Raw genomic sequence first — 12,669 nt, 5'->3', positions numbered from 1 at the left:
AGTGACAGCGTCATCAATTTCTCCCTTTGTTCCAATCTAGGGGGTGGAGTGCAGTTAAGAGGAGTCATTCTGACAAGAGAGACAGAGGGAGTCATGACATGCTGTAGTTTAAAAGAATCTTGATTTTTTGCATGTGTGGATGCCATTAGCTCCAAGTGGCAATTGAGGGAAATAAGTCTTTTGTGACTAGGTCTGTCTAGAAAAATACAAAGGAAATCTTTACTTATCCTGCAGCCACAAAGCTAGTAGTCTTAAAGAAACCATTACACGTATTTACTTCTAGTTCTGTTTAAGAAAAACGTCTGTTTTTCTTAAACGTCTAGTACAAAGGCTTCCTTTTTACCTCACTGCCACCTCCATTCTACCAAATACAATGAAACCTTCCTATAATACGGGTTAAACTAGGAGAACGCAGGCAAGAGCCTTTGGTGGCAGCAAAAGTCAGGGAAGCAGCACAATACAGGTCTTATAAAGGAAGTAAAATGCCACCCCTCACCTCTGCCATGAATTCACTATGTAGCAAGACCCTCCTCTCTCAGCCTCATTGGCTGCCATATGGGGATAACACAAGGCTATTTTGCAGGGCTGCTGTAAAGATTGCAAGATACTACTGGGTTTTGTTGTTTTTTAAATTAAAAATGCCATCAAAGGTTAATCACATACCTTCAGAGGAGCGAACCTGCGGTGCCACTCATTTGGTCCTGCATCTTTCTCAGGAAGACACAAAGCCACTGCTTACCTCTCTAGTGGCTGGTAAACTTGCAACTTTTAATTAACTACATCATCCAAGGAAGTTTACTAGCATTACCCCAGGCTGCCTTCTCCTGGGTCAAGCCCTAGATAAGCTACTCACATCTCATAGCACCATTCTTTTAGCCCCCCACAACAATTTTGCTAACCTGCAAGAACATCAAAGTCAGGGTAGATGTGGGACAGGACAAGCTAGCAAATGTAGGCTTTTGGAGAAAAAAAGATGAAACGAGTTCAGCACTAGTAAGCAGGTATCATACGTTTGTCCAAGCCCATAAAGACTAGAAGGAAAAGATCAAATACTACACGCATAATCGGGACTCAGCAGGGTTCCAAACAGCAGCATCTTTCAAAGTTCTCTGGCATGGGTCTTCTGCAGAAGTTGTTCACAACTGTGCTGGTCCAAAAGCAAAGCCCCCAAAGCCAAGAACACAACCCACATAATAGAACCAGTTTGGTGTAGTGGTTAAGAGCAGCAGGACTCTAATCTGGAGAACCAGGTTTGATTCCCCACTCCTCCACTTGAAGTCAGCTCTCTCAGACCTCTCTCAGTTCCACCCACCTCACAGGGTGATTATTGTGGGGATAATAATAACACACTTTGTAAACCACTGAGTGGGCGTTAAGTTGTTCTGAAAAGTGGTATATAAATTGAATGTTGTTGTTATTAGGACCAACCCCAAAGGAGCTGGGGTGGTGTAGTGGCTTGTGTCTTCCATTAGGACCTGAAGTGGTCCAGGCTCAAATCTCCCACTGCCTATGAAACTCACCGAGTGACCTTGTGACTGGTCATCTACTTCTCAGGGTTGTTGTAAGGATAAATGGAGGAGGAGAGAACAATATATGCCATTCTCATCTTCCTGGAAGAAGAATGGGATGAAAGTGTGATACAATTTAAAAGCACAGTCCAAGTTCATACAAACGTATCTCTGCACTGAGATGCTGGCTATATGCAAAGCTTAATCAACCAATCCATTAGCCAACTGTCATGTCTCTGTATATCCATGCCATGTCTGTTTGTTCTGTCACTAATGCCACAGTATATTGAATGTCTAATGTCTAACCTGCCATATTCTTTCAGTAGCCATGTTCTTTTCATATTATAACTGTTATTCCTCCAGCCAGGATGGGCCTCCTGTTATCTTACAGAACTATGCATCTCTGAGCTAGAAACGCTTGCCTCTGTTATGGCTGGGAATTCAGTATTGTGTACTCACTGCTTAGCCATAACTATAATGGGTTCTCACAGAACCAGCGTACCCTTGCACGCCAAAACGTAACCATTACTGGAACGCGGGAAAACTCAAGTATAACATTGACCTGTTGTTTTGAATTGTCACTTCTACCAAGCTCCATGATGGAGTTCAGACCTGAACTGTAAAATCCTGAAAAAAGCCTTTTCTATTGGAACCCACGTGCGTTCACTGGAGAGGGTCTGAGGGATCTACCTGCCAGGAACTGACACCAACGCTTAAAAAGCCGTAACCAGTTGACAGATAAACAAGAGCTTAACAGTGAATAATGAAAGAAAACATAACCAACAATGATTTATCATCCTAATTTATTAGGTATTTCCAAAAATAAGAGGGGAGAACAGGATTCCAAAAAGGAAAAAGTTGCATACAAGAGTGATTCATTTTGTCTGCATGGTTCCATATTGGAGCAGAGAAGCCACACGGCTCTGGCACAGGTGCCTCCATTTTCAGCCCCGAGATCAGAGCTTATCTGTTTACTATCAGGCAAGAGGGAGAATTCTCTTACATAATACAAAGTTTAGAAATAACCCGGCCGGGAGGGGTGGGGGAGAGGCAGGGGCCACACTTGAGGAAGCTCAGTCCAAATCAGGTCAACCAGTATTTGAGTCATCCACTTCTCCGTGGTTCACTAGGCCTAACAGAGGCAGGCTGGGGGACCCCTGCCTGAACAGATGAACCAACATGGCAAGTGGGGGAGCAATGAAGTAGGATTCGCAAGCTGGTAGGTGTCAAATTCACTGGCTAGGAAGGAAGGAAAAATTCATGGAGAGGCAGGAGAAACATGCAAAGGATCAGATGCTATTTGAGAAAAATCACCACCACTGTCCCAGGAGATTGGGGCATTCTTAGCAACTCCCCTCTCTTGAAGAAGCAAATAATAAAATAAATAAAATAAAATGTGTACATGAAGACTGGGATCTTTTCCTTGGCAGCAAGAAGCCACAGGAGGCATTTGACAAAGTGGGACAGGGAACTACAAGTCATCACATCCTTCAACGTATTTACAAGGAGAAGGAGAAAGAGAGGAAAAATATTTATCTGAATCCTTCCTATTAGGGCTTTTCCCCCCCAGGGTAAGGCAATTAAATTAACTAGACTTTTAAAATATTTTATATTATATACACGCACGCACGCACACACACACACACATATTTACATACATATATATATATATATAAATAAGTTACACACACACACACACGCCTTAAATTGCTTCTGGTTTCACATCAAAGACTACATTGTGCTCACATTGCTACATAATTAGCATCAATTTACTAGAGGGGAGCTCCAAACGATGCATTTATGGCTAAACAGAACAAAACAAAAATACTTAAGCTAACAACAATGGAGCTTTTCCCGACACTAGGAAGGATTATGCCACCATCCCAAAATTCTACACATTCTTTGCATGAAAGCACTCAACAAAGAGCAGAGATGTTTAAAAAGTGACCTTTTTTATAACGCAATCAGAACATATGTCTAATGCAGACTTTGTAAAACTGAGATACGCTTCTGTTGGCCTGAGTAGGAGGGAGGGGGAGAGAGTGGTATCCAATGGAGGGTTTAGCAGCTTGGGGGTTGCCGGAGGGGTGCGGGGAGATAAAATCCAGGTGAAAGGTGAGCTCAGCTACATCAGAGTTGTTGTCCATCAGGCCTCAAAACAGCAGCTGATGATCTCACTTGCGGGGTTCCAATATTCCAGTGGATGGCAGACGAGGAATGCGTGCGTGTGCGTGCGTGCGGGTGGGGGGGATGCAGCGGCATGGCCGGCCACAAGAGAGGCAGTGGAGGCTTCCAGGATCACAGTAAAACAAGGGCTGGTACCCCTGCAGACGCAGGAAGCCATCGCTTTTGCAACACAACCTGGTGTGGCCATCAAACACATTTTTCATCTCCCACAACAGAAGCAGTTTCTGCTTTTGAGACAGCAGCAAAAGAACCCTGTTGTGCAAGGAGAGTGTGACTGGTCTGTTTTCTGGGGCTGCCTCAGTCCAGCAGGGAGTGTGCAGCTGCAAAAGTGTCTACTGGAAGGAATTAAGGAAGTCTGTGTTCTGAACTCTTTAGTGCTGTTCTCCCCCTTCCCCATACCACCCCCTCCATCCCCCAAAGCTCTGTGGTTTGATGTGCAAAGTGCAATCCTCTCTATAGTTCAGCCAGGATGTGGCCCCTGGAGGGCAATGAGCTTAGGAAGGGAGCAGTGAATGTGCACGGGGGAGGGGGGGGGAGGGGGTGTCTCTCTGCCTTAAAGTACAGTTCTGCTGGATAGAGGCAGGAGAACCACACCCACAAACAGTAGCCGGCACGGGGGAGGGAGGGAGGGAGAACTATGATGAAGGGGGAACCCCAATATATGGGGCCATGGTTCTAAGGTGTCTGGTCCCCAGGAGTGAATTCTGGTCTCTTGTGCCCCAGTGAATGAAAGAGGGGAAGAGGGTGTGAAGAGTACCTGTCCACCAATGTAAAAGCCAAGGCATGCCTGAACAGATAGGAATTGTTACCCACTGCTGCTGCTAACTATAAAAAATCACCATTATTGCCAATCTCCAATTGATCTCCCTGGTGTCCACCTTCAAGTGCTCTGGGACTCTGAACTGCGTAGAAGGAAGCTGTACCGTTCCTGTGATGAAAGGACTGCCCCCCCTACACTGAATAAGGTCAAGTCAGGGAAGGATTGGGGTCTCAAGAGCAGAAGAAGTGGGGCCACTGCACCGCAAATCCTGCACCAGCAGGCTCCTCTTTGGAGACAAAGCAGATGCAAAGACAGCAGGAATCGCCCCACTGCCCACTTCCAAAAGCAAAGCACTGCTTTTTATAGGAAAAAAAGCCAGTCGTTCAAGGCAGTCTGCTTAAAACAAGATTGTCATACTGTCTTCTAATCTAAGAAAACAGAAGGCCAGAGGAATTGATCCAGTACCTTCGTGCCTTACTCCAAGGAGGCCTTAGCTGGACCTGGATGTCTCAGCTCTTGTTGTCAAACAGAAGCAGTTAAGATACTGGTTCAGTGGTAGAAGAAAAACATGCCTTGAGGGTGGGGTGGGGGCACAAGAGACTCTTGGATTTGCTCTAAAGAAGAAACAGTTTTGATTAACCCAGCCACCAAATTACCCTGCCCCACAAACCTTAACACAAACATATACACGCCCTTTCCAAGATTCGATTTAAAAAAAACTAGTTTGCATCAGATAATTGTTATTAAAGAGAGGTTGCTATTCCTTTCTGCTGAGCTAAGAATGATGTCCACTCTTTCCCCTCCTGCTTTTCAGGAAAGGTGTGCCACAAGGTGAACAATCCCATTATTCCTCATGGGCTACGGACACACTCTCTTGCGAAGCAGAAGTACCAGGTTGACATACCAGGGAATGCTCAGCCTGACTTCCATTCTACAGCAGGGATGCAGACTCATCAATGGGGGACAACGGGGGGGGGGGGGGTCAAGAGATTTCTCGCTTTGTGGGAGGAGTTCCCTACAGGACAGACAATGTAGCAAGAAAGGAACCCCCCCGCCACCCCCCCCCCGCCTCCCTTCAAGGAGGCCACACTAGTGACACTCCAAAGCCCTGAAGGAGGAGATGGAGCAAGAGGAGAACTTCCCTCCGGTCAGGATGCGATGTTTTGGTACTTAACCATCCAGCCTTTGGTGGGAGCTGGTTTGGCTGATGCAGAATGGAAAAGAAGGTCTTTTGTTTCTAAGAGGGGCATTTCAGAGGAGGATTCCAACAGCACCCCACTAGGAAAATTTGTTCGAAAAAAGATGTTCTGACTGTGACCTTTACTAAAAACATCTTGGGAGGGACGGAGGGAGGGAGGAGAGAGAGAGTTACAGCTGGGACGTAACAGACATCATCCACCTGCATAAGCCACATCTTCAACCATGACAACATTTCCAGCTTTTGTGGGGTAGAGGAGAAAAAAAGGGCACAAAAGATGGGGTTCTATTCCAGCCTATACTTTGGCTTGCAATTGGCCACTGCCTACGGAACTGGAAACAAATTTGAAGCAAGTGCTACCGTCTTCTAGTGACCAAGACAAAAACCCTCCTTTTCCTGACCTATATGCATAGCCTTGCCCCTGGAACAGAGAAAACAGGCTGCTCAGAAATGGTTGGATTAAACTGTTTTTTAAAAGCTGCCAGAGGCTCAAAATTGGCCTTGCACGGCCTCCAGCAAAGATTCTTCTTCCCATGCTGCAAGGCACAGAGGGACCTTCAGTTCTTTCTGCCGTAGGACATCTTGTGCTTTACAACACTGACTGCAGACTTTGTGGCCAAAGGCAAGGGAGTCCATTTTCTTCCAGGAGAGGAAAATCAGCTGCAGGCCCTAAGTGATATCGCTCTGCCAAACTGCAGCATGCTAGGAGGTCCCCAGAAAGCAACATGGACACAGCAGGCAACGAGAGTCTCAAAGGGACAAATGTGTTGTGTGGGAACTGCCATTCTTAGGCTCTGGTTTTGTGGTTTGGGAATTAGGAGGGGTGATGAAGCTGCAGCACCTTCAGCATTCTCTGCCAGCAAAATGTATACAATCCAAGATGAGCCCAGGACGATACGGCTTCCCCCCCTTGCCACCTGGCTGCTGTCTTGTCAAGTCAGCTAGGGTATCTGCATTTTCCCTGAAGAGAGGGTCACAGCTTTTTGCTACACACACTTGGGTCAAAGGGCACGCTTCTTTTGAAGAGAAAGTCCAGCCAACACCCCCCAAAGTCTAGCATGTCTCAGCAATGCTGCCAGTCCAGCCATGACTGTCTTCTCTCATGTGGGCAGCCCAAGGCATGAGGTGGCTCCGCGATTTGCCCAAGGCTGCACCTGGCATTGGTGGAGGCTGCCTGAACAGATGGCCAGCACACTCCAAGCAAAGGCCGGCCATCCGAGTCCTGTGGCAATAGAAGTCCTGTTTGTTGAATGAGTATACCAACACAAGCCATCCCAAAAGACGTGCAGTAACTTAAAAGATTTTTTTTTTCCTCCTTAAAAGCATGAGCATGCTATGTTCGTCCAATAGTAACCAAACACATGATGGAGAGGGGGAAAATAAGAAGGTTCACAGTATCACACACAAATAAGGTAGCTACTGCAGTGCACTTTGGAAGAGAAACAAAAAAAAATTATTCGTCACTACCCGGAATTCAAGGGTGCTCCCAATTTGGATGTCCCTGCTGCCTGGCCTATGGGCCACTTCTTGGAGAAGGAAGGAGACAAGATAAATGAAATTTTGCTCTGTCTCTAAGTGTTCGGGATCCGGAACTGCAGCCAACACTGATGCCACAAGCTCCTTTCCCCACTTCTGTAAGAGCAGCTACACAGCAAACCAAGAGGAATGCGTCCAGCGGCGTCTGTGGAGGGCTTGCATAGACGTTACTGTAAGAAAAGGAAAGTTATTGAGAAGGTGGCAAGGCAGCTCTTTGCTGGTCTTTACATCTGGAAAGGAATGAACTAAAGGTCAAAAAGATATACAGAGAGTTAGTCATGCCAGAAAGGCTTGGGGTTCTCCCATGCTGGGATGTGCTCAACTGGGAGAGACCCAGTCCTAGGAGAGTCAAGGGATGTTGATGGAGCAACAAATGTAAAGGCTCCGCATCAGTCCTGGGTTCCTAGATGAAGCCATGCGGGGGCTGAAGTCTGGAAATGCCCCCCCTTCTGATCTGGAAAGCCTTTCCCATAATTCCTGATGGGTGGGGATATTTACTCAGGAGCTCAAGGGCATTTTTATCACACCCAAAGCAAAGTGTGTCACCCCACATAAATGTTAAAAAGCTGCCCAGTGGGGCGACACAGGGCTAGAAAACCCCTTGTTTGCAGAAAAATACAAATTCTTTTTAAAGCTCCCCAAACAATGTAAGGAATGCCTACATGCAGGGCTTTTTTTCAGCAGGAACGCGGTGGAACGGAGTTCTGGAACCTCTTGAAAATGGTCCCATGGCCGGTGGCCCCGCCCCCTGATCTCCAGACAGAGGGGAGCTCAGTGGCGCGGAGGGCAATCAGGGGGCGGGGCCACCGGCCATGTGACCATTTTCTCTGAGGGCAACCCACTGAGTTCCACCACCTCTTTTCCCAGAAAAAAAGCCCTGCCTACATGTGCACAGATATGGGGGGGGGGGAGTCCAGGTGACATACTAGGTTGCCACAACAACCCAAGATGCTTTCAAGATGCTGACTGCCTGAAGGTGAGGCTGCAGCTGGCTCCACCTGACCTCCCATGTCAGCCTGCTTTTCCCTCGCCATCTAGGAAGATGACCTGGCAGCCAGGCAGGGGATCCAGAAAGACCAGGCAGCTGAGGGGGGAAAGGCAGCAGGAAGCAGAGGAAGGGGTGAAAAACAAAGAAAGAAAACTAGTGGAGGGGAGCAGAAAAAGACCAGGGGAACTGGAGCAATGCCTGGGTAGGAGAAAGTAGAGGCCAGTGGGGGAATGGGACTCTCTTCCCCTGCATGATTTCCTATTCTAGTTGGCATTTAGTAAGCTCTTGAGGGAACAAGGATGCCTCTTGTTGATGGCAGCATGCCATCTCCCACTCACCTACCCTGCCCCTAGAGTGTACAGAATCAAAAAACTTCAAGGTAATTCAATCTCCACTTTACCCATCAGGAATTACCTGGCTCTGAACTGGTCTGGAGCCACTCTCCATAGTACAGACCATCGAACCATCTCTGCACATGCTTGGAAGTTGTCTGCATACTTTCAATTAACCCCATCCCCATAAACACACAGAAGGAATGCCTCCCATCATTCAATCAGGGCTCGCATGCAAAGCCACCTACTGGCAAGGGAAGGAGGAACTGAATTCAACTCATGCTCTCACCAGACACACAGCCATTTAAAAAAAACTTACTGTATCACTCTCCTCATCAGAGACTGAGTGGACTTGAGGGTTATAATGGAGAGGAGAATATACCCAGCTCCTCTCGTCTGTCGGCTGCAAAGCAGGAAGCAAGAGAAGCAGGGAGGAGAAAAAAAGAAAATGAGAGATGACAGCAGGACACCGATGAGAGGAGAGAGAGAGAAAAGGGGAGGAAGAAAAAGACGGGTGCCCCCTTGCTCACTCCTTGGTACAGACCTGTGTCACCCCAAAAAGGCCCAAGTCTCAGAATCTGCTTGGTTAAGAGACAGTTCCCCTGAGCTATTTCTAAAATTAAGGGGCCCAGGGCTCAAATTGCACAGATGTGATGATTAAATTTGTAGCCTGCTCTCTCTGCGGTTAACACAATGCTGAAGAAAACCAGGTTGAACTTGCACAGGGGAATTCTCTATGCTTATTCTGCAGGTTCTACAGCAATAGAAGTCATCTATGGGGGAGCGCTAGCAGAAGCTGGAATTGATGGAAGGCAGAATTCTATGCAAGCACGCACACAGAAGCCCTACGGGTCAAGTTTCGCCCGTTGCCTACATAAGGCAGGAAGAAGCTTTCAAACTGTACAGAAGTCACCAACATCCTCTACTTCACAATGGGGAACTGGAAGGCTGACTCAGTCACCCATGGCAGCAAGAACTGTATGCCGGGTGACAACACAGGGGGCTCGGTAGAACATCACCTGCTTTATATGCCGAAGGTTACAGGCTCAATCCCCGGCATCTCCAGGTGGGTAACAGGAGCTTGGAAAGACCTTTCTCTGCCCAAAGCCCTGACCACTCAGAGCTGGATGGACCGCCAAGGGGTCTCATGAGAATGGTGCCAGCAGGAAGCTGGTACCAGCACCTCTCTCAGCCAGTAGGCTTGGCTTGGGCCCCCAAGGCAGCGAACATCACAACTGCTAGCACCTCTTTTATTTAAAAAGAAAAAAAGCACTTGGAAGGACTGAACAAACAAGCCATCTGAGAGCAGGCAGGAAGTGGTCGAGTAGTTACTGCCCTAACCCACATTGTGCCTGGATCTAGGACATGTAAAAATCTCCTCTCTGCATTGAATTTTATCAACATTTTTTTAAAATTTCAATTTTAGGTGAAAAGGCAGGATTTTAAAAAAATTAATGGGAAAACAAGCATCTCACACTGTGACTTTTATGCAATGTGAGAGGGATAGGAATGTGCCCTTCTCTCCCCACCAGCACCGCCCTAATTTGCATCAGTCCTGAGGTGGAAGTATGGGGGTGCTCAGTGGCAGTGCTAGGATTCGAACTCAGGTCTGGTGCTTTTAGTCACCTACTGAAATGCCTTTTAATAGGGCCTTGTTTTCAAAAACACACAGTTGCTTAGATGAATGCTGACATGAGCTTTCAATCTGTGCAGTGTGGGCGTCTCTTCTCCCATTCTGGTCCAGCTGACTCCCAGCTGTTTAGATACTTTAGATATTTCAGGTATTTCCCCAGATAATCTTTGTCACTCCCAAAACTGGAGGTTGGACAGGCAGGACTAAGGTACAAATGGTAGGCCATAGAGTCTTGTCATGTTTAGGCAGACCAAAGCTTTCCCAACATCTGATATTTGAGACATATTTCCCACTCCTCTTTCAATGAAACTGGAGGCAGATTTGGGACTCTCCTACCAAAATAATACATACATGTTTATAAAATGTGAAAGAGTAAAAATGACCTGTCTTGGAGGGAGTTCCTGGCATGCCTGTCCAGGAGGCAAGCCCAAGGCAGCAAATCACAAAAACGCAACAGACAACTTCCTCTAATAGGCTGACAATTTTATATATCCTCTTGGTATGGGCAGTGATCGAATAATCCAATTTTACCTAGCTCAGGGACTCAACATAATTATTTGACTTCCAGCCGAGGGCTGACTTGAAAGAGGCAAGAGGAGCACGGCATTCAGGGACCATGGGCAGTCCCTGCCCATGTGGGCTGCTATTGAGTGGCCCTCAAGTTATTTTATTATTTCCACAGCACTCTAGAAGTTAGTGTTAGAAATAGCAATGTCTGGTGTGCTGCAGCAGCAAGAAGTAAGAAGAGCCTACCATGCAGGGGGCAGCAAGGATCACTTAGTTAGGACAGTGAGAGCAGCATCTCTCTTGTTTCCTGGGGGTCATTTCCTTGTCTTGTCTCCTATTGGGCTAAACAGGGCAATATCCTGCTTCTTCTCTCTCCTGCCACACTTCTCTCTCTCTGCAAGATGTAGTCAGATAGCTAGGGTCTCTCTCTCTCCCTCTTTCCCTCAAGTATGTAACTTCCTCAAATAAAGCTTTTGCCTCTCTAATCAGCTCAGCGTTTATTCCGCAGCGGTATTTTACACTCGCTCTAACAGTTAGCAGCAACAGTCTGCAAATTACTGAAGCAGATGGTCAAACTATGGAGACATAAGGAAACTAAAAGGAAACCCAGGGCATAAAAGGCCTGGGAAGCTATAAGATTCATTCACATATCCCTGGCCTTTAGAAATCTCCGAGAAAGCCTCCTGGGGCAAGCTGGCAGTTCTTGACACCGGAGGCATCTACAGGTGCCACTAGAGAAGCAACTATTGGGGGGTAGAGGTGGAGTGCGTTCCAATTCTCCTTCCTACCACTGACATTAAAAAAAAATAACTCCCTTCCCTAAATATGTAGATATTCTGCCAAAAAACCCCTACCCAAACTCACCTCCCCCCTTGTGAGAGTACTAGGCAAGAGCAGAGGTGGTACAACCCAGTGGCTAACAGTTCTCCGCTTTAAATCTCTCCTCTGCTATATAACAATCAGGGGCATTCCACCACCTCTAGCCCCACCTGCAATAAGAGGATTATAACACTTACCAACTTACAGGATAGTTGTAAAACTAACAATATATACAGAGCTTTTTGGACTCTTCAAAGTGTTATTTGAATTCCTAAGCGTTATTATTATTGGTAAGTCCAGCTAGCCAGTACTGTGACCAACAGCAGCAAAGGGAAGTTATGAACATCCACAAACTTTGTGAGCCATTCACAAAGTGAGTGAGCCAAAGTGAGCCACCCACTTTGCTCTGTCCCCATGCCTCTGCTACTTGAGATATATGCCAGCTCTGAACAAGGAGTCTCCATTTAACTATCTGTGGTCACACATCACCACCTTGATCTATCCCTCCAGTGAATGTGTCCAAATCATTTCAAAAGCAACCACCGCATCCCTGTAACCATGTGTTCTGAACTTTGATTGTCTCATCAAATAATTTCACTAAACGACACCAACTTCTAGGAAGAGAATATGTATGACTACTTCTTTCAGTGGGGCGGTTGCCATTAGCCTCTCTCTTCTTCCTTGCCTCATGAGCCCTGAAAGGACTCGGTTCATATTCCAGTTGGAGAAGTGAGGAATCTTTGGAGGCCTTCAGCCATGCCACTCCTCGTTTCAAGAACCTAGAGATATGGAGATGAATGGCCAGAGAGGTTTGCTGAGGTTTGCTACTTGGCACTCCAAGGTGTTGGCTCTAAGACCTTGAGTCAGTGGATCCTCCTTCTTGGAGAGCACGCGAGACAGTCTCACAGACATGGCTGCTAACTCTGGAAAGCAAGCTCCTTGTCCAATGTGGGGCTGTGAGCAGCAGTTCTGCTTTCTGAGCGCTTGTGCCTCTCAGCACCTGGGGGGTCACATTGACTTGAAGCTTGAAGTCCCTTCAGCCAGTCCTATTCCTTCTGCCTCTACAGACCAGAAATGAGACATGAGTCTCTTCACCTTCCTGTTTCTGCTATGAAGTAACAGATCCATGACAGGCAGGTTGAAGATTATATCTCCTGTCTGGGTAGATGGCATGTCTGCTTGCGTTACAGTATGCTTTCCT

General features: G+C 46.9%; 1 protein-coding gene across 3 annotated transcripts in view; it reads right to left on the bottom strand.

The window, feature by feature from the left end:
* Window positions 1–2,294: 2,294 nt before the first annotated feature.
* PIP5K1C (phosphatidylinositol-4-phosphate 5-kinase type 1 gamma) overlaps window positions 2,295–12,669 on the bottom strand; it is a 116,217-nt gene continuing 105,842 nt past the window's right edge. For 2 of the 3 annotated variants that reach the window (XM_054980199.1, XM_054980200.1), the window contains one exon: window positions 5,932–7,359. Coding sequence is in view for 2 of the 3 variants with exons in the window: in XM_054980200.1 (XP_054836175.1) it covers window positions 7,357–7,359 (3 nt within the window). In the remaining variant the exon portion in view is untranslated. Of the gene's footprint in view, window positions 2,748–5,931; window positions 7,360–12,669 lie in introns of those variants that run through there. The other variant, XM_054980198.1, reaches the window with a different exon arrangement.

The sequence above is a fragment of the Eublepharis macularius genome, chromosome 5 (genome assembly GCF_028583425.1).
Source record: "Eublepharis macularius isolate TG4126 chromosome 5, MPM_Emac_v1.0, whole genome shotgun sequence".
Taxonomy (NCBI): domain Eukaryota; kingdom Metazoa; phylum Chordata; class Lepidosauria; order Squamata; family Eublepharidae; genus Eublepharis; species Eublepharis macularius.
Note: the sequence above shows the minus strand (reverse complement) of the source record. Positions and strands in the feature narration are given on the sequence as shown.